The sequence below is a fragment of the Scyliorhinus canicula genome, chromosome 5 (assembly GCF_902713615.1).
Source record: "Scyliorhinus canicula chromosome 5, sScyCan1.1, whole genome shotgun sequence".
Lineage (NCBI taxonomy): Eukaryota > Metazoa > Chordata > Chondrichthyes > Carcharhiniformes > Scyliorhinidae > Scyliorhinus > Scyliorhinus canicula.
In genome coordinates, this window is record NC_052150.1 from 154,105,149 (window position 1) to 154,128,192 (window position 23,044).

General features: G+C 46.9%; 1 protein-coding gene across 1 annotated transcript in view; it reads left to right on the forward strand.

Moving 5' to 3' along the window:
* The window catches only part of kcnh8 (potassium voltage-gated channel, subfamily H (eag-related), member 8), a 545,374-nt gene that overhangs the window by 121,891 nt on the left and 400,439 nt on the right, over positions 1–23,044 (forward strand). The window contains exon 2 of the mRNA XM_038797843.1: positions 21,422–21,655. Coding sequence (XP_038653771.1) covers positions 21,422–21,655 — 234 coding nt within the window. The remainder of the gene's footprint in view (positions 1–21,421; positions 21,656–23,044) is intronic.

The following is a 23,044-nucleotide window of genomic DNA, read 5'->3' on the forward strand; positions in this document are numbered from 1 at the left end:
ACATTCACTACTGAAAACATTTATAATTCTGAATTCACCAAATGATCAAGAGATAGTCTTTTCATGGCAGAGAGAACAGCAGTACACCTGCTTTGTCTGGGTTCAGCTCCAACACTGAACATGAAACCAAAACACACCTTGCATCAAACAGCCTAAAATGAAAGTAAAACGCTGACAGACAGCCCAGCTCCACCCACACTCTGACATCACTGATAAACACTCATTTCTTGAAGGTACTCGCACATGACAATGGAAAGAGTCATCAACAGTGCTATCAAGCGGCATTTGACACTTACTCGGCAATAACCGAGGGGCAGCATGGTAGCACAGTGGTTAGCACTGTTGCTTCACAGCGCCAGGGTCCTGGGTTTGATTCTGGCTTGGGTCACTGTCTGTGGGAGTCTGCACGTTCTTCCCGTGTCTGCATGGGTTTCCTTCGGGTCCTCCGGTTTCCTCCCACAATTCCCGAAAGACGTGCTGTTAAGTAATTTGGACATTCTGAATTCTCCCTGTCAGTTGTCAGCCCAAGCCTGGAGATTGTCCAGGTCTTGCTGCATTTGGACATGGACTGCTTCATTCTCTGAGGAGTTGCAAATGGTGCTGAACATTGTGCAGTCAGTCGCAAACATCCCCACTTCTTACCTTATGATGGAAGGGAGCTCATTGATGAAGCAGCTGAAGATGCCAGGACACTACTCTAAGGAACACCTGAAGTGATGTCCTGGAGTTGAGATGATTGACTTTCAACCACCACACCCATTTTCCTTTGTGCCAGGTATGACTCCAATGAGAGGAGAGTTTTTCCTCAATTCCCTTTGACTCCAGTTTAGCTAGGGCTCCTGGATGCCATACTTGGTAAAACGCTGCCTTGATGTCAAGGGCAGTCACTCTCACCTCACCTCTGACATTCAGCTCTTTTGTCCATGTTTGAACCAAGGCTGTAATGAGGTCATGGGCTGTGTGACCCTGGCGGATCCCAAACTGAGCACCAGTGAGTAGATAATAATAATCTTTATTTTCACAAATAGGCTTACATTAACATTACAATGAAGTTACTGTGAAAAGCCCCGAGTCGCCACATTCCAGCGCCTGTTCGGGGAAGCAGTCCATGTCCAAATGCAGCAGGACCTGGACAATCTCCAGGCTTGGGCTGACAGGTGGCAAGTTACATTCGCCCGACGCAAGAGCCAGGCAATGACCATCTCCTACAAGGGAGGATTTAACTATCACCCCTTGACATTCAATTATATTACTATGATTGGTAATATGTTGTATTCTTTGCCCTTTCTTCCAGAATGACCCAATGTAGTGTTGACAAAGAATATACCAATCAAAAGATTGAAACAAAACTCATTTATTATTACTCTATTAATTAACTGAAGTTCAAACACTCTACTGAGCTACAGATAATAACTAAATGATATTGAATCTGTCTTACAGTACTCAATATTATATTTAGTCACTAACTACACTATGATCTAACCTCGTTCTATCTCTATCTACTCTAAGTTTCTTCTTCTGCTTTCACCATGGTTCTCCTGATGCTATTCCCAGAATTCCCTGAGAGGCTGTCTTAAATACAGAGAAGTAATAACGCCCTCTATTGTTTGATTTACACAGAAATGTAGTTATTAATCCTTCACTAACCTGACTACATACATGTCACTACAGGTATTAATATTGCTGAATCCCCCACAATCAACATCATGGGGACTAACATTGATCTGAAACTGAACTGGACTAGCCATATTAATACTCTGGCTACCAGGGCAGGTCAAAGGCTAGGAATCCTATGGCAAGTAACTCACCTCCTGACCCCCGAAAGCCTGTCCACTATCTAAAAGGCACAAGCCAGGAATGTAATGGAATAGTCTCCACTTGCCTGGATGAGTGCAGCTCCAACAACACTCAAGAAGCTCGACACCATCCAGTACTATGCAATTACTTGATTCTTCCTCCTTCCACAAATATTCAAACCCTCCACCACTGATGAACAGTGGCAGCTGTGTGTACCATCTATAAGATGCACTGCAGTAACTCACTAAGTTTCCTTCCAAAACCACGACCACTGCCATGTAGAAGGACAAGAACAGCAGATACCTGGGAATCCCACCACCTGGCGGTTCCTCTCCAATCACTCACCAGTCTGACTTGGAAATGTGTCGCCGCTCCTTCACTGTCACTAGAGCAAAATCCTGGAACTCCTTAACAGCACAGTGGGTGTATCTACACCTCAAAGTCTGCAGTGGTTCAAGGTGGCAACTCACCATCACCTTCTGAAGGGCAACTAGGGATGGGCAATAAATGCTGGCTTACTCAACGATGCCCAAATCTCATAAATGAATTTTTAAAAGGATTGTATGCGAGGGAACGAGAAGTCGTGGAGATGACGGTTTCAAGTAGAAGGCTGCACATGGTGCAAGTGTGAGGTGAGAGCTAAAATTCTGCATTGCTTGTCCTCTTTGCTCCTTAAAGTAAACAAGGTATCTCTTCTCCTTTCAAGCCCTTGAACAAGGCTCTCCAATTCTGCACCAGAAATTATTGGCAACTATCTGCTTTTCTTTGAGCCATGCTGCCCAATAATAAGCAACCTCCTGCTGCTGACAGCCACAATGTTGTCCTCCTCTCAAGTCGGTTCACAATCTGTATCCCCAGTCAATCATGCTGGCAGCTCACTGGTCTTTGTGCAATGAGGTGCCAGCAGGAATTTTTCATGGCCTCATACAGTAAGGGTCCTTCGTCTTTATTCCATGTTTATTCCCTTATTTCCCCTTTCTTTTATTTTTGCTGTTTTTATTTGATCCATGGATGATAATTGAACATGTCACTTTAAGGCAAGCAGCCTGTATCTTTAAGGCAAGCGGAAAACTCCAGAAGTTACAGGAGTGATCATTCTGCTATTTGGTGCAGGTTTAAACCAAAGATGCAGACTTTTCAGCATCAGTGAGAGAGTTGGAGTTGGGACTCGGTTTGATTGATTGGCTGGTGGTCAAATGAACTGGCCCAAGAAGCTGTGCTCGGCCTGGTAACAGGGAGTGTATGGGTCCCATCCCAAAAGATGCATTTCAGAATTCCAAGGTTTCAGTTTTGAATCTGGCAGCAAGAAAGAGACATGACTCTGCTGACTCTCGAGAATGGCTGATGTGAACCTACTGACTCTCTCCAGAAGCTGGCTGTGAGTGCTATCTCTCTCTTCAGAAAGGCTGTATGGGCTATTTTTTCTGAAACTACAGAGGCCTGATTACAAACCAGGAACTGAGAGCAAGGTTTGAAGTGAAGTAAGGCGTCTCTCCAGGAAAGCATGGAATAGTGCATTTGTAAAGACAGAATTAGAATTGTTGAGCTGCTTGCAGAAAAATACTTTTCACTGTACCTCGGTACACGTGATAATAAACAAATCCAATCCAATCCAATCCAATGAGGCATGACCTCCCCTTCATAAAACCATGCTTATGAGTCCATTTGTTTCCAAATGGGTAAAAATCCTGTCCTTGAGAATTCTTTCCAATAATTTACCTACTCCGATGTGAGACTCACGGGCCTATGATTTCCAGGATTATCCCTGCTACCCTTCTTGAACAGCGGTACCACATTAGCTATTCTCCAGTCCTCTGGGATCTCACCTGTAGCCAATGAGGATACACATATGTCAGTCAAGGCCCCAGCAATTTCCTCCCTTGCTTTCCTCCATATTCTGGGATAAATCCCATCTGGCCCAGGAGACTTATCTACCTTAAAATCTTTTAAAAGACCAAATACCTCCTCCTTGTTGATGTTGATTCCTCGCCATGCGAATTTGCATAGCGAAGGATACTGAATTGCTCTGTGATTTGCATTCTCAGCAGGGTGCAATGCACTTGCACGATGGCTCCGGTGAAAGAATCTCCCAAATAGAGAATTTTGCCCCTCATTTCAGGTTTCTCCTCTCCAGAGAAAACTGTCCCAACTTCTGCAATCTATCTTCATAACTGAAATTTATCTTCCTTGGAACCATTCTTGTGAATCGTTCTGCACTCTCTCCAGTGCCTTCACATCTTTCCTGAAGTGTGGTACCCAGAATTGAATGCAATATTCCAGCTGAGGCTGAACTAGTGTCTTATACAGGTTCAGAATAACCGCTGAGCTTTTGTACTCTCTGCCTCCATTAATAACTGATGTGGAGATGCTGGCATTGGACTGGGGTGAGCACAGTAAGAAGTCTTACAACACCAGGTTAAAGTCCAACATGTTTGTTTCAAACACTAGCTTTCGGAGCATTGCTCCTTCCTCAGGTGATTGAAGAGGTATGTTCCAGACACATATATATATAGACAAATTCAAAGGTGCCAGACAACGCTTATAATGCGAACATTAGCACATAATTAAGTCTTTAGAGATAGGGGTAACCCCAGGTTAAAGAGGTGTGAATTGTCTCAAGCCAGGACAGTTGGTAGGATTTCGCAAGCCCAAGCCAGATGGCGCTCGACTCATCGATCGATAGTTCCAACACGCCACAGCAAAAAACCGCACCAACCTCCTCATAGAACATAGAACATAGAACATTACAGCGCAGTACAGGCCCTTCGGCCCTCGATGTTGCGCCGACCTGTGAAACCACTCTAAAGCCCATCTACACTATTCCCTTATCATCCATATGTCTATACAATGACCATTTAAATGCCCTTAGTGTTGGCGAGTCCACTCCTGTTGTAGGCAGGGCATTCCACGCCCTTACTACTCTCTGAGTAAAGAACCTACCTCTGACATCTGTCCTATATTTATCTCCCCTCAATTTAAAGCTATGTCCCCTCATGCTAGACATCACCATCTGAGGAAAAAGGCTCTCGCTATCCACCCTATCTAATCCTCTGATCATCTTGTATGCCTCAATTAAGTCACCTCTTAACCTTCTTCTCTCTAACGAAAACAGCCTCAAGTCCCTCAGCCTTCCCTCATAAGATCTTCCCTCCATACCAGGCAACATCCTGGTAAATCTCCTCTGCACCCTTTCCAATGCTTCCACATCCTTCCTATAATGCGGTGACCAGAATAAAAGAGGGCGGAAGACAAACGCGGGACACAATCGACAGAGTACCCTTCGTCATCCAGCACATTCCCAGAGCGGAGAAACTATGACATCTTCTTCGCAGCCTTCAACTCGTCAGCAATGAAGGTGAACATCTTGCCAAGGTCATCCCCACACCCCCAGTACTTTCCTTCAAACAACCGCGCAACCTCAAACAAATCATTGTTTGCAGCAAACTACCCAACCTTCCGAATAGTGACCACGACATCACACAACCCTGCCGTGGCAATCTCTGCAAGACGTGCCAGATCATCGACATGGATACCACCATTACACGAGAGAACACCATCGACCAGGCACGCAGTACATACTTGTGCGACTCTGCCAACGTTGTCTACCTCATACGCTGCAGGAAAGGATGTCCCGAAGCGTGGTACATTGGCGAGACCAAGCAGACGCTACGACAACGAATGAACGGACATCGCGCAACAATCACGAGGCAGGAATGTTCCCTTCCAGTCGGGGAACACTTCAGCAGTCAAGGGCATTCAGCCTCTGATCTCTGGGTAAGCGGTCTCCAAGGCGGCCTTCAGGATGCACGAAAATGCAGAATCGCCAAGCAGAATCGTACAGCCAAGTTCCGCACACATGAGAGCAGCCTCAACCGGGACCTGGGATTCATGTCACATTACATTCATCCCCCACCATCTGGCCTGGGCTTGAGAAATCCTGCCAACTGTCCTGGCCTGAGACAATTCACACCTCTTTAACCTGGGGTTACCCCCATCTCTGGATCTGTAAAGACTTAATTACCTGCAAATGCTGGCATTCTAAGCATTGTCTTGCATCTTTGTGGTGACCCCCTGAGGGGGGGTCGGAGAATTCCACCCCTGGTGTGTCGCTTGGTCTTCTCCATTATCTCCATGTCGCCATGTCGAGTCTTTGCTGAGGAGGGTCTCTGTGTGCCTCTTCTTACCCCCTCTTTGCGCCCTTCTGGAGGTTTCTCTGGCCCTCAGCCAATGAGGTCACTGGTCAAGGGTTGCTACAACGAATTGAGTTGCCGCTTGCAATTCTGCAGGACAGCAGGGACTCCATGAGTGGTCCATCCTCAGGTTCATTGTCCGCACATAACCTTATCCCATATAAGGTTAACAGTGGGAAATCAAGTTGCCAGAAAGTCTGACTGCATCTGGCAATTCACAATAATCGATCTGTCTGAATGGGGCTGATTATCTCTGATACAGGACAAGTCCAGACTTGCCTTGGCTAGTGTGTCTCTGTCAAACTTGGCTGTTTGAGTTCCCACCAGGCCGGTCTGTGTTTCCGACTGTGGTTTTAATTTAAAGCGTCCAATTCTACATTTAAAATATATCGGGCCTACGTTTCAGGCTATAGGTAATTTTATCACAATCCCCAGCAATGTAGAAAATTGCCCAGGTGTGTCCTGTACACAAAAAGCAGGACAAATCCTACCCGGCCAATTACTACCCTAACAGTCTACAATCATCATAAAGTGATGGAAGGGGTCATCAACAGTGCTATCAAACTGCACTTACTCAGCAATAACCTGCTCATTGATGTTCACTTTGGATACCGCCAGGATCACTTAGCTCCTGTAGGCATTACAGCCTTGGTTGAACTCCAGAGGCGAGGTGAGAGTGGCTGCCCTTGACATGAAGCAGCATTTGACCAAATATGACGTCAAGGAGCCCTAATAAAAATGGAGTCAATTGGAATCAGGGAGAAGGCACTCACGACCTTCTTTTGGGCAACTAGGCATGTATATTAAATGCGGGCCCAACCAGCGACATCCCGTAAATGAATAAAAACATTTTTTTTTTAAATCTAAGCAGCGAGAAACTCACGTCCTGATGCCGAAAGCCTTTTCACCATCTACAAGCCACAAGTCAGGGCTGGGATTCTCCCCTACCCGGCGGGGCGGGGGCCCCGGCGTAGCGGAGTGGCGCCAACCACTCCAGCGTCGGGCCTCGCCAAAGGTGTCGAATTCTCCGCACCTTTAGGGGCTAGGCCCGCGCCGGAGTTGTTGGAGCCACGCCGACTGGCGCCAAAACCGGCGCCAACGGCCTTTGACACCCGACGCCCAGCGTCAGGGCTGGCCGAAAGGCCTTCGCCGGTTCACGCATGCGCCGGTGCGTCAGCGGCATCTGACGTCACCATCGGCGCATGCGCGGTAGGGGGTTCTCTTCCGCCTCCGCCATGGTGGAGGCCATGGCAGCGGCAGAAGAAAAAGTGTGCCCCCACAACACTGGCCCACCCGCCGATCAGTGGGCCCTGATCGCGGGCCAGGCAACCGTGCCCCCCCCCCCCCCCCCCAGGATCCGATCGCCCCATGCCCCCCAGGATCCCGGGGGCCCCCTCACACCTCCAATCCCGCCTGTCAGCGGCGGGACTTCGGCCCATCGCGGGCCGGAGAATCGCCGCGGGGGGCACGCCGATCGGCGGGGCGTGATTCCCGCCCCCGCCAATTCCCGAGTGGCGGAGAATTCCCGCCACAGCGGGGGCGGGATTTACGCTGGCCCCGGGCGATTCTCCGACCCTGCGGGGGGTTGGAGAGTTCCACCCCAGGAGTGTGACCGAATCCTCTCCACATGCCTGGATGAGTGTAACTCCTACAATACTCAAGAAGCTCAACACCACCCAGGACAAAGCAGCCCGTGTGTTTGGCACCCCGTCCACAAACATTCACTCCCTCCACTAACTCACAAGAACAGCAGTATGTACCATTTACAAGGTGTACTGCAGGAGTTCTCCAAGGTTCCTTCTGCAGCACCTTCCAAACCTATGGCTTCTACCATTTCGGAGGACAAAAGTAGCAGATACACAGGAACACCACCACCTGGAATTTTCCCTTCATGCCGCACACCACCCTGACTTGGAAATATATCGCCGTTGCTTCACTGTTGAAGGCTGCAAAATTCTGGAAATCTCTCCCTAACAGCACTGTGCATGTACCTACACGACATGAACAACAGTGGTTCAAGAAGACAATTTACCACCACCTTCTCAAGAACAATTCAGATGGGCAATGAGTGCTGGCCAAGCCAGCAATGCCCACATCCCATAAATTAATTTTAAACACCTTATCCTTATCAATATTAGATCCTTCTGCTCTATTATTTACCGCCTGTTTCACCATGGCCCCGGTAGCATCGCTTCGGTGGTGAAGATATTTTAAACTGTTGTTCTGATATTTAGTAGTTTGCTTGTGCTGTTTCCATTTCGGTGGTCTCACACTAAAATGTCATCGTTGTTTTGCTGCAATGGGCTAATAAACAGGTGCGTAGTGGCGGGATGTTTAAATTTTAAAATCTAAAACCGACCACCACTTCTCTTCAACCTGCTCATTTCTGGTTTAACAGAAACAGAACCAACAGGTGTAACAAACCCATTCCCAGAAGGTCGGCTGTCTATTTATGCATTTTATTGAGGTTGCATACCTCACATTAAACCCATCTTCCATGTTCAACCACAGACAGCCTCAGGAAACCAGAGAGCTAAAGGGAGGTGAGGGCTACTTTGGGGTTTAGTTGTTACAGAGCAGTCTGGAAAGGAGAGTGAAACAAATAATTTATACCGAAAGCAAAATATTTACAAGTAACAATCCCAGTCGGGAGTACTCTGCAACTTGGCTCCTACATGGGCCGGCTTTTAAGGTCCTGAGTTCATTGTCCCGCTCAGGGGTCCTCAGTGTGGGAGCAGGTAATTCACAAGGCTTACTCGTGGATTCTGTTCCAGATTTTTACATTTTGGCTCACTGCATCAAATCATAGCCTGTGCCTGTCCTTCAGCTCCAGCAAGGTTAGTACTTGAGTTGGGCTATTAATAAATGCATTTAGTGCATCCTTCAGCAAAAGTCTTGCTATGAAAGCAAAAGCCAGCATAGAACCATTAGTCAAGTGAAAAATAACCATACCCACTAACTAGAATCCCCTCAGTGCTGAAGGAGGGCATTCAGCCCATTGAGTCTGCGCCGATGTTCTGAAAGAGCTCCCTACCTAGGCTCACTCCTCATAACCCAACCTAATCTGCACATCCCTGGACACTAAGCGGCAATTTTATTAATGCCAATCCATCAAGCTTGTACATCTTTGGACTGTGGGAGAAAACCGGAGCACCCGGAGGAAACGTTCTCACAGGGAGAAGGGGCAAATGCCACACAGTCACCCAAAGCTGGAATTGAACCTGGATCCCTGGTGCTGTGAGGCAACAACGCTAACCATTCTGCCACCATGCTGCCCCTATGCCAACATGCCACTAGTACTAACACAACATCACATTTTGATATATTACACCTAACACCCAAAGTCAACATAATATTTTGTTTGGGGTTTGACCTTTTCTTTAATTCTGATAGTTTTCGAAGAAGTTTCTGACAGTTTTAGAAGAAGACAGCGGCCAGCATTTTTACTCACATACACTGTAAAGCAATTCTTGTATATGTTCATAGGATGTGGGTGATGTTGGCAGGGCCACACATTATTACTCATCCTTATTTGCCTTGATAAAGCAAGTCGTGCTCGGCCAATTTAAAGGTCATTAACGGTGAGTGTGAGTCACATGTGGGTGACACTGGGTAGGAATGGCAGATTCCCTTCCAATAATCCAATGGGCTTCACAGTCCTTTTTCTTTCTGTTGTGAACCCACATGAGTGCAGCTTTTATACATTGCAATTTCCAAAATGGGATTTGAACATATGGCCTTTAGGTTTCTAGCCCTTGTGTTTTCTGATTGTTTAATCATAATAATAATATAAATAATAATAATAACCTTTCATTGTCACAAGTATGAAGTTACTTTGAAGAGCCCCTAGTCACCACATTCTGGTGCCTGTTCGGGTAAGCTGGTATGGGAATCACAAACCAGCTTTCTAGCCCACTGGGCTAGACCAGCCCTGGCTCCATGGGCGGGATTTTCTGGTCGCCGATGGTGAAACCGCGTTTGGCGATCAGCCATGGAATCCCCACTTGGGCCGAAATCAGGTGCGCCGCCACTTTTGCGATGCTCCACCTCCTCAGGACATCACCAGAGGCTCTCCCCCAATGCTCCGCCCCCGATGAGCCTAGTTCCCAACGGCGTGGGTCACTCATGGTATTTCTTTTGAGGACCCCGCGTGACGGCTGCGGTCAGAGGGGAGCCGTTCCACGGGCAGGGGGGGCTTTGGTGGGAGATGGGGACACTGGTGGGGGGGGGGGGGGGCGTCCGGGGGGGTTGCGAGGGGGGTTACTAGGGGACAGTTTTTGGCAGTCAGGGTCTGCGCGCGACTGGCGCCATGTTGCACAGCGCGGCCGCCACAGGCCGCCGCCGTGTGCATGCGCGGCCACGGACCTGCCAATTCTCCTGCTGTATCCACAGATAAAGCTGGGGCCTCTGCGCTGCAAGGCTGCTAGCCCCCCACCAAGCGGAGGATCGGCGCAGCTGTTGCCCTGTTTTTTCTGGCGCAAAATGCCACTGTTCACAAGCCAGCGTCAGCACTTAGTCTTCAAATCGGAGAATCCAGCCCCTCATGTACACATGGTGGCGGGAACATTGTCCGTTGGCTGTGCATATCGGACGTTCACTTGCAAGTTCCAACCAGGCAACATGTACTCAATGAAGTGGCCCTTCCTATGTACTATTTGTACTTTTCAAACAGCCCATTGCCTAAAGATATTGCAGAAGAGCACAAAAGAAGATGGCTGTGGTTGTTGGAGGTCAGTTATCTCAGTCCCAGAACATTACTGCAAGAGTTCCTCACGGCAGTATCCTAAGCCCAACCATCTTCAGCTGTTTCATCAATGAACGTCCTTCCAACAGAAGGTCAGAATTGCAGATGTTCGCTGCTGATTGCCCAATGTTCAGCACCATTTGTGGCTGTCCATTGTTCTAGAAGGAATGCAGCAAAGGTTTCCGGACTGGTTCCTGGGATGGTGGGACTGACGTATGAGAAGAGTTTGAATTGGTTAAGATTGTATTGCTTGCAGTTCTGGAGAATGAGGGGGGATCTCATAGAAGCTATAAAATTCTAACAGGACTAGACAGGCTAGATACAAAATGGATGTTCCCAATAGTGGATGTGTCCAGAACCAGGGATCACAGTCTGAGCATGCGGGGTAGACCATTTCGGCAGAAATGGGAGAAATTTCTTCACCCAGAGAGTGGTTGGCCTGTGGAATTTGTTACCATAGGAAGTAGTTGAGGCCAAAACATTGTACGTTTTCAAGAAGCAATTAATTATAGAACTTAAGGCGAAGGGAATCAAGGTATTGGGGGGGAAAGCAGGATTAGGCTATTGAGTTGGATGATCAGAATGAATAGTGGAGCAGGCTCGAAGGGCCAGATGACCTCCTCCTGCTCCTATTTTCTATGTTTTCATGTCCAAATACAGCAAGACCTGAACAATATCCAGGCGTGGGGTGACATATGGCAAATATCATTAGGGAAACATAAGTGCCAGGCATTGTCATCCCTAACAAGGGAGAATCTAACCATCACCCCACAATATTCAATGGCATTACTATCATTGAATCCCCACAATCAACATCCTGGGGGTTACCATTGACCAGAACTGAACTGGACATGCTATATAAATACTGTGGCCACAAGAGTATGTCAGAAGCTGGGAACCCTGCAGCTATTATCACACTTCCTGAGTCCCCATAGTATGTCCACCATCTACAAGGCACAAGTCAGGAGTGTAATGGAATTCTCTCCGCTTGCCTGAATGAATACAGCACCAACAACACTCAAGAAGCTCAAGCACCATCTGAAACAAAGCAAAGAAACAACTACAGCCATCTTCTTTTCACAAACATTCACTCCCTCCACCACTGAGACACAGTGGCCGCTGTGTATCATCCACAAGATGCACTGCAGGAACTCCCCAAGGTTCCTTAGACACATCTTCCAAACCCACGACCACTACCATCTAGAAGGACAAGGGCAGCAAATACCTGGGAACACCACAACCTGGAGATTCCCCTCCACGCCGCACACTATCCTGACTTGGAAATATATCGCCGCTCCTCCACTGGTGCTGGGGTGAAATCCTGGAATTCCCTTTCTAAATGCACTGTGGGTGTACCTACACCACATGGACTGTAGCGGTTCAAGGAAGGAGCTCACCATCACCTTCTGAAGGGCAATTAGATATAGACAATAAATGCTGGCCTAGCTAGCTAGCGCAGACCCCACAAGTGAAAAAGAACATGCATGGGTGAATTCTTTCCTTGTTAATGGCCCAGATTTTGCGATCGTAATGACACCAGCCGGTGAAAGCACAGAGACTGAAATGGTTGTCACCTCTCTGAGAACCAGGAATTCAGCAAATATGAAATTTGTAACCGAGGACATTTCCAATCTGTTTGGTTCATCTTTCCCATTGGATAATCTCACTGAAACAAGTGGACATTTATTCGACGTTTACAGATATTGCCTGCTGACTGACTGGGCAGGATCTTATTGACATTGGCTGGGACATTGCGCTCCAGTTCGTTTCGGGCGTGAATGGCAATGGGAGCACAAAATCTCTCAAGGCCCAAATCTCATTATATTATTTGTCAGCGGGAGGTCCCTTTGTGATTGTCCCCACCCCCCGCCAGTAACATAACGGGAATCCAGACAGTCAACATCAGACTAGCCCTCCCACCCCCAATTATATTATCCATTCACGTCAACGTGAGGGCACGCTGGTGTGAGTCTCCCACGGTGTGCACCCGGTGGGCAGACGTGCTGGAGGAACTCAGGTGAATGCATCGCTCAGTGAGGGAGAGGGTCATGCCAGGGCGCAGTGCGGGAGGAGTTGGGGAGGTGACAGTGTGTGTATGTGGGGGTTGTTGCTTACGGGGCTGGTGGGGGGGGGGGGGGGGGGGGGGGGGGGGGGGTTGAGTTATATTTTTACTATTGTGCCTTCGGGCTGGCCTTTAAAAATGGTGCCCAATGTTAAAAGATTCTGCTGTTGGTGGGAAGTCTCAATCAGAGCCCGTCCTGCCAATGTGATGTCAAAGGATCCGCTCTTTGGATTTTGTTTCCTAAGTTTCCGCAATCAGACGGAAAAACCACCAGCTTCAATGTCACTTTTCCCACCTGCTGCGACACTCTGCCTAAAAAAGGGAAAATTCCACCCATTGTTTTTAACTGCCGCCCAGGACTATTTCTGGCTCCCCAAGCCAAAAAGTGTCTGAAGTCTTTCCACGTGTACAATCTTACCAGGTGAGGCCAAGTAACAGGCAGTTTTTGTGTTTACCATCTGGGCACAGGCAGGATGGCCAACGGAGTTACCCATATCTCAGGGCAGTCGGATTGCCCACTGGCAAGCTGGACCCAGCTGATGTCGTTGGGAACCATGAGCAATCCTCAAGTTGGAGATGCTTCCTGAAGACATTTTAATCCAAAACAAATTAGGAGACCCCAACCAGACAACTGCTGGGCTTTGGCCTCAGCAGGGTCCCATTCGCCATTCGGAAGATCCCGGTGGCTTCATCAATTTGCTGCCAAATGGGCATTTATTTGATCCTAATTGTCTAACTACAGCTGGATGTTTAGCCATGCCAGTCTGAATTGACCTCTCTCATGATTACTTTGTGGTGAGAATGCTTTTGGTAGACAACCGATGCGCAACTTTCAGAAATTTCCCACTTTCTGGCCTTCATGCGGCTGATAGCTTGCGCTTGTCAAGGAGACACAGCCGGAGTGAGAAACATCCAGAGTGGGAATTGCAACTTGGTAATTTGGTGCAGTGAGGTAATTAGGAAAGGTAAGTGGTAAATCGAATTCTGCTGTTTTTCAGTTAAAAGTGCAGTGTGTAGCTTAGTGTCTGATTGGCTGAAGCTGCCCCCACCCTAATTGCTGAGAGGCAGTTATCTGTCAGTCACCTGAGGCCTGTTTAGGGGCACAAAGGGCACATTGTATTCTTCTCTTTGAAGTTTAGGTTTTTTTGAGTCATCTGTTAGCTGAGGTCTGCATAAAAGACAGACAGAAAGCGTACTCAGTAAGCTTGCGCTTTTCAAGGAGACACATCCGGAGTGAGGCACATCTAGAGTGGGAATTGAAACTTGGTAATTTGGTGCAGTGAGGTAATTCGGTGCAGAGTGAGAGAAGGTGCTTTTTCGGAGGTGCTTTTTAACCCTGGGAAGTGACTGGTAAGTAGTTTTTCTTTTCATTGTCTAATTTATTTATTTTTATTTTGAAATTGTAGTTGTATAAGTTTACCTAAGGTTTAAGACATGGCAGGAGATTCCAGACCCATGTCATACTCCTTGTGTGCAATGTGGGAGCTCAGGGACACGTCCACTGTCCCTGGCTCTTTCACCTGCAAGACGTGTGTTTAGTTGGAGCTCCTGTTAGACCGCTTGACGGCTCTGGAGCTGCGGATGGACTCACTTTGGAGCATCCACGATGCTGAGGAGGTCGTGGATAGCACGTTTAGTGAGTTGGTCACACCGCAGGTGAAAGTTACTGAGGGAGATAGCAAATGGGTGACCAAAAGACAGAGCAAGAGTAGGAAGGCAGTGCAGGTGTCCCCTGCGGTCATCTCCCTGCAAAACAGATATACCGCTTTGGATACTGTTGGGGGAGATGGCTCACCAGGGGAAGGCAGCAGCAAGGTTCATGGCACCGTGGCTGGCTCTGCTGCACAGCAGGGCAGGAAGAAAAATGGCAGGGCTATAGTGATAGGGGACTCTATCATAAGGGGAATAGACAGGTGGTTCTGTGGACGCAATTGAGACTCCAGGATGGTATGTTGCCTCCCTGATGCAAGGGTCAAGGATGTCTCGGAGCGGCTGCAGGACATTCTGGGGGGGGGGGAGGGTGAACAGCCAGCTGTCGTGGTGCACATAGGCACCAACAATATAGGTAAAAACCGGGATGAGGTCCTACAAGCGGAATTCAGGGAGTTAGGAGTTAAACTAAAAAGTAGGACCTCAAAGGTAGTAATCTCAGGATTGCTACCAGTGCCACGAGCTAGTCAGAGTAGGAATGTCAGGATAGATAGGATGAATGCGTGGCTCGAGAGATGGTGCAAGAGGGAGAGATTCAAATTCCTGGGGCATTGGGACCAGTTCTGGGGGAGGTGGGTCCAGTACAAACCGGACGGTCTGCACCTGGGCAGGACTGGAACCGATGTCCTAGGGGGGGTGTTTGCTAGAGCTGTTGGGGAGGGTTTAATCTAATGTGGCAGGGGGATGGGAACCGATGCAGGAAGTTGGAAGGTAGTAAAACACGGACAGAAGCAAAAGGAAGTAAGGGGAAAAGTGCAAGGCAGAGAAGACATAGTCAAAAATCAAAAAGGGCGACAGTACAAGGTACAGTGACTGAGGGGAGCTCAGTGAATAGGCCCAGTAATACTAAAAAGAATAAAACTGGAGATGTTAAGATTCAAAACAGAGGTAAAAAAAAACCCCACATAAGTGTACTTTATCTGAATGCTCGTAGTATTCGGAATAAAGTAAATAAGTTGATGGCACAAATCATCGTGAATGACTATGATTTAGTGGCCATTACTGAAACATGGTTAAAGGATGGTCCCGACTGGGAGTTAAATATCCGAGGGTATCAAACTATTCGGAAGGACAGAGTGGATGGTAAGGGAGGTGGTGTTTATTTATGGATGACATCCGGGCAATAGTAAGGGATGACATTGGTGCTATGGAGGATAAGGTTGAATCCATTTGGGTGGAAATCAGGAATAATAAGGCGAAAAAGTCACTGATAGGAGTAGTCTATCGGCCACCAAATAGTAACGTTATGGTGGGGCAAGCAATAAACAAAGAAATAACTGATGCATGTAGAAATGGTACAGCAGTTATCATGGGGGATTTTAATCTACATGTCGATTGGTTTAACCAGGTCGGTCAAGGCAACTTTGAGGAGGAGTTTATAGAATATATTCGCGATAGATTCCTAGAACAGTATGTAATGGAACCTACAAGGGAACAATCGGTCCTAGATCTTGTCCTGTATAATGAGACAGGATTGATTCATGATATCATAGTTAGAGATCCTCTTGGAAAGAGCGATCACAATATGGTGGAATTTAAAATACAGATGGAGGGTGAGAAAGTAAAATCAAATATTAGTGTTTTGTGTTTAAACAAAAGAGATTACAATGGGATGAGAGAAGAACTAGCTAAGGTAGACTGGGAGCTAAGACTTTATGGTGGAACAGTGGAGAACCTTCCAAGCGATTTTTCACAGAGCTCAGCAAAGGTTTATACCAACAAAAAGGAAGGACGGTAGAAAGAGGGAAAATTGACCGTGAATATCTAAGGAAATAATGGAGAGTATCAAATTGAAGGAAAATGCATATAAAGTGGCAAAGATTGGTGGGAGACTAGAGGACTGGGTAATCTTTAGGGGGAAACAGAAAGCTACTAAAAAAGCTATAAAGAAGAGTAAGATAGAGTATGAGAGTAAACTTGCTCAGAATATAAAAACAGACAGTAAAAGTTTTTACAAATGTATAAAACAAAAAAGAGTGGCTAAGGTAAATATTGGTCCTTTAGAGGATGAGAAGGGAGTTTTAATAATGGGAGATGAGAAAATGGCTGAGGAACTGAACAGGTTTTTTGGGTCGGTCTTCACAGTGGAAGACACAAATAACATGCCAGCGACTGATAGAAATGAGGCCATGACAGGTGAGGACCTTGAGAGGATTGTTATCACTAAGGAGGTAGTGATGGGCAAGCTAATGGGGCTAAAGGTAGACAAGTCACCTGGCCCTGATGGAATGCATCCCAGAGTGCTAAAAGAGATGGCTAGGGAAATTGCAGATGCACTAATGATGATTTACCAACATTCTCTAGACTCTGGGTGGTCCCGGTGGATTGGAAATTAGCAAACATGACACCACTGTATAAAAAAGGAGGTAGGCAGAGAGCAGGAAATTATAGGCCAGTGAGCTTAACTTCGGTAGTAGGGAAGATGCTGGAATCTATCATCAAGTAAGAAATAGCAAGGAATCTGGATAGAAATTGTCCCATTGGGCAGACGCAGCATGGGTTCATAAAGGGCAGGACGTGCCTAACTAATTTAGTGGAATTTTTTGAGGACATTACCAATGCAGTAGATAACGGGGAGCCGATGGATGTGGTATATCTGGATTTCCAGAAAGCCTTTGACAAGGTGCCACACAAAAGGTTGCTGCATAAGATAAAGATGCATGGCATTAAGGGTAAAGTGGTAGCATGGATAGGGGATTGGTTAATTTATAGAAAGCAAAGAGTGGGGATTAATGGGTGCTTCTCTTGTTGGCAATCAGTAGCTAGTGGTGTCCCTCAGGGATCCATGTTGGGCCCACAATTGTTCATAATTTACATAGATGATTTGGAGTTGGGGACCAAGGGCAATGTGTCCAAGTTTGCAGATGACACTAAGCTGAGTGGTAAAGCAAAAAGTGCAGAGGATACTGGAAGTCTGCAGAGGGATTTGGATAGGTTAAATGAATGGGCTAGGGTCTGGCAGATGGAATACAATGTTGACAAATGTGAGGTTATCCATTTTGGTAGGAATAACAGCAAACGGGATTATTATTTAAACGATAAAATATTAAAACATGTCGCTGTGCAGAGAGACCTGGGTGTGCAAGTGCATGAGTCACAGACAGTTGGTTTACAGGTGCAATAGGTGATTAAGAAGGCAAATGGAATGTTGTCCTTCATTGCTAGAGGGATGGAGTTTGAGACTAGGGAGGTTATGTTGCAATTGTATAAGGTGTTAGTGAGGCCACACCTGGAGTATTGTGTTCAGTTTTGGTCTCCTTACTTGAGAAATGACATACTGGCACTGGAGGGTGTGCAGAGGAGACTCACTAGGTTAATCCCAGAGCTGAAGGGTTGGATTATGAGGAGAGGTTGAGTAGACTGGGACTGTACTCGTTGGAATTTTGAAGGATGAGGGGGGATCTTATAGAAACATTTAAAATTATGAAGGGAATAGATAGGATAGATGCGGGCAGATTGTTTCCACTGGCGGATGAAGGCAGAACTAGGGGACATATCCTCAAAATAAGGGGAAGTAGATTTAGGACTGAGTTTAGGAGGAACTTCATCACTCAAAGGGTGTGAATCTATGGAATTCCTTGCCCAGTGAAGCAGTTGAGGCTCCTTCATGAAATGTTTTTAAGGTAAAGATAGATAGTTTTTTGAAGAATCAAGGGATTAAGGGTTATGGTGCTCGGGCCGGAAAGTGGAGCTGAGTCCACAAAAGATCAGCCATGATCTCATTGAATGGCGGAGCAGGCTCGAGGGGCCAGATGGCTTACTCCTGCTCCTAGTTCTTATGTTATTATGTTCTTATAAGATTCCATCCAATATGTTTTCAATTTCAGATGGCGTTAAACACTGAATCATTAAATATTGCAATTCATTGCAGGAAGGTTTTGAAATCTAATTTGCCCAGGAATTTTGTGACAGTTTCAGATTTGTTTATTTCCTTCTTCTGAGCATTGTGCAGAATGGAAACTATCTTAAGAAGTGAAGAATATCCTTCATCAAATCTGTGATCACAAAATTCTCAATTCTTTCCTGAATCACTGAGGCTGAAAACTAGAACTAGGAAAATGCGCAGTCTTTGCTCAAATGTGTGAGGTTTCCAGCAGCTGCAGCGAATTGTTGGTCAGAGATCAAGATATATTCTTCAAAATGAAACTCAATTTATATGAATTACTCATCTGCATTGGTTAAATATGTTGTACTTAATAGGAATATGACAAAGCTGGGATTAATAAAGATGGAATTGTCACTACCTTGCACATTCGTGAAAGGGACTTTTTTGTAAATTAAGCTTTTCCCAAGGTGTTTGCCGCAAGACACCAGGAATTTTGCTTGACTTTCCCTTTTGAAATTGCTCCCACAGAGGCATAACCATTGCCTTGACCTTGCCAGAGTACTTGAAGAATTCAGCAGAGAAGGTATTGGAGGGCAAATGAATGGTTGTGGAAGTAAGATGTTTCAGGAAAGTGTCACTGAGCAGCAGGAATCCACACCAAACTCCCTCTTTGTTTTTATCAGCTTCTGTTTTCAAAGTGAAAAACAAAAATTATGTAATCATTTTGGTAGCAATATTTGCACTCATAAAAATTGATAATTGCTAGTGGTTTGCAGTACATTTGCACACACACAGTAAATGTGATTTAATTATGTAATACAATTTCTTTCAGAAAATAATATTTTGTGTGAGTGCATTAGTAATTTGAGGCACGATGAGTGGAATCTAATACTCCCCCCACTCCCCACAGTGGTGGGAAGCATTTGACCCAGGAGAGGAACCAGCCACTTCGCTGTCACTGTCCTGACAATGACCCTGGTGGGAAGGTGACAAAAGTTTGGGGCTGGAATCTCCGATACTGCGGCTATATCTGCAGGATCCGTTCTGAACAGACGGTCGGTGCCACCCCGACACCAATCCTTTGTCCGGTGGGGGCTAGCAGCCTGACAGCGTAAAGCCCCCAGCTTTACCTGTGGATATGGCTGGAGAATGGGCGGGTCCCTGGCCACGCATGCGCACGGTGGTGGGCTGCGGCAGCCACACCATGCAACAGGGTGCCGGCCGCAGGCGGGCTTGGCCTGCCAAAAACTGCCCCCCCTGTAACCAGCTTCTCCACCCCCGGACCAATCCTCGCCATTCCCTCCAGCCCCCTGTGAAGGCCCCCTGTCAGTGGAAAGGCTCCCCCCCCTGACTGTGGCGGCGCTGGACTCAGTCCACAGCGAGCCGGTGACACTGTCGTGGACTTGGGCCAGCGGGGACGGAGCATCGGGGGTGGGCCTCAAGTCACGTCCTGAGGCCATCCATAGGGCCTGCGGCGTGTTCTTCGAGTATGCTGTTTTGAGGGGGTGGAGCATCGCAAAAACAGCATCGTCCCCAATTCCGGCTTAAACGGGGATTCTCTGGCTGATCGCCGAACGCGATTTCGGCGTCGACGATCGGAGAATCCCGCCAGGGTCTTTCTGCACCATCATCAATGACACCCTTTAGTGTGAAATTAATGCCCATTTAAGGACCTCATTCCACCACCATTAGTATTCCCCCAGGAGAAGGAGTGGTCTTATATATGGGATGCCTGAAAAGTAAACCCTGGCATTTTTTGCCAGTGGGCAGCTATGTGGGAGAGGGAGGGGGCTGCTTGTTGTTAGACATTGTGCCTGTTTGCGAGACCAGGCATCGGGAATGTGGTGGACGGATCTGGGTTAGAGCATTGAAAACCACCCCTTTCCCTTGCTGCTGACTCTCCCCCCATGCCTCCACAACCCCCACACCACAGCACCCCTCCCCCCATCAAACACCTATGCCTGAGTCCCTGGTGATTCGACGCCTCCATTAAATACCACCGTCATGTGGTAAGCATATCATTCCTGGGAGGAACAGTTTTGATGAGTGATTCCAAAATCTCTCCACTATTGGGGATTTCCTTGCCTTGTAATAGTTTCTATTGTAGACTGATTGGTAGAGATTTATCGCTATCATTAGTCAACAATTCTATTGTCATTGGCCATACAACTGCCAGCATTATAGGGTGTGATCGACGGAACATGTCCCGCTGGAATAGGGACGCATCACGGCTGGCAGATCCCGGAGAGATTTACCCGGCTGGCTACACCTCCCTGATCTAATGAGATCTCATGAGAGATCGTGATCTGGATCCCACCCTAGATCCAGCTAATCTGTATATTAAAGTGTTGCAGTCAGGAACTGTCCAATATGCACTCGCCGGAGTTACCCATGCACAGCATCTAACCCTCTTGCTTTGGAGACCCCGAGTGAGTGCCAGATGGTTTGGGTCTCCATAACGGGGACAACGTGGGGGGTCTCCCAGGGGATCGGAGGCCACTGGTGGCTGGGCTCTGAGCAGGATGGTCCCTTGGCACACCAAATACTTGGGCACCCTGGCAGTGCCACCTGGGTGCCACCATGACACTGCCAGGATGTCCAGGTGGAACTGGGAGGCTGGCAGTGCCAAGGTGCCACACTGGCACTTTGTCGATGCCGAGGATTGGCCTGTGTTTTCCCTACCCTTATTAGTTGGGGGCTCGAAGACCCCCTTAAAGGTGAGTTGGGAGGGTTAGGGAGTCTATCTCTTCCGGCAGTGGCAAGCGGTCATCAGTGCAGGAAATTAGACTGTGTACGACTTTGATGCAGTGTTCCCCGAAATAAAAGAGAGACTTGTCAGAGAGCGAGGTCTTTCTCGGCATTGCGAGAGCTGGGAAACACCCTGGGAAACACCCAGCTAAATGCGCTCAACACGAGACTCTGTTTCATTTCCCGAAGAAGACAAACTAGTTGGAATGTGATCTTTTTCCATCTAACAGTGCCTGCGTTTCCAATATTATTGTTCTCGTGTTTGAATTCACAAGTTGTTAAATAAGCACAAGCTAAATCAATCAGACCTTCTAATCAATTTTCTTTTCTGTGTTCTTTTATAGACAGTAATTTTATCCTTGCAAACGCACAGGTGGCAAAGGGATTCCCAATAGTTTACTGCTCAGATGGCTTCTGTGAACTCACTGGATTTGCCCGCACTGAAGTCATGCAGAAGAGCTGTAGCTGTAAGTTTTTATACGGTGCTGAGACAAATGAACAGATAACACTTCAAATCGAGAAAGGTTTGGATGAAAAGACAGAATTCAAAGGAGATATCATGTTTTACAGGAAGAACGGTAAGCAATCTGATTCTTCCATTTTTAAAATCCATAAAACCTGTACTGCACTAGAAGTCCATGATGACTCTTCCTGTTACTGCTGAGAAAAGTTGAAAGTCAATAAAGCATAGTGGCAGCAATTCTGCTTCATGCTACATTCTTCTCACTTACCAAAATCAACCAAGTGAAAGATCCTGCCGATTGTGCATTTCCTACTCTGCAGAATTACAAGGAATACAAGAAAATATTTTGATAAATTTGTAAATGTATACAGTTCTTGCCATTTATTGGCCTGTTTAGAATTTCTGCTTACCCACTAATAACCACTTTGACTTATTTTCGGTCCCTTTGTGCTAAAGTATGCACACACTGTATAATCAGAATGTATATTGTGCAAAATAAATCACTCCTGTCATGTCACTCAAAAGTAAGTTGTGAATTGGGCATTTTATTTTGCACGAATCCAGTTTAAGATTTCAAAACTGTATTATAAATGGAATTATGAATAGAACACATCCCGGTGAGTGTGGTAGTCAACACTAGCAGTATAATATGTATTAGGGTAAGACACATATACTCGAGATACATGGGTAAATCCCTGCCTGCTGGCTCCGCCCAGTAGGCGGTGTATAAATGTGTGTGCTCGCCGGTGCTGCACCCATTCTGGTAGCAGCTACAGGAGGCACAACATCTTTGCTCAATGAAGCCTCGATTATTCCACTACTCTCGTCTTTGTGGTAATTGATAGTGCATCAGTGAGTTATGGTAAAGCTCTGGACACCAAATCTCTGGGCCATGAGAGGACAGAAAGTAGATCATTAAAAAATCTAATTAACCTGGGGCCCTGCTTCAATTCATCTGATACTTTGGGGGAAATATTCATGCAATGGAAAAGGCGGGGCAGTGGTCATGGGGAGGGTCATATTGTAAAAGCACGGGAAACTCCCCCCAACCCGCTGCAAATCTGCCAACCTTTGGTTTAACAGGAGTGGGTCAGGGGTTGCGTGAGTAACCCACTCTCAAGAGTCGGGGCTGTGGGCAGCATGTGGCGCAATGGATAGCACTGAGACTGCGGCGCCATTGCTTGTGGGCTCAGAGGAGCTGAAGTGACCTCACCAGACCACCCCCACACTGTGAGAGAAAGAGGATTATGAGACACACACTGAGAGGAGGAGGATTGTGAAACACACACTGAGAGGAAGAGGATTGTGAGACACACGGTGAGAGGAGGAGGATTGTGAGACACACACTGTGACAGGAAAGGGATTGTGAGACAAACACTGTGAGAGGAAGGGGATTGTGAGACACACACTGAGAGGAGGGGGATTGTGAGATACACGGTGAGAGAGGAAGGGGATTGTGAGATACACACTGAGAGGAGGAGGAGGATTGTGAGACACACACTGT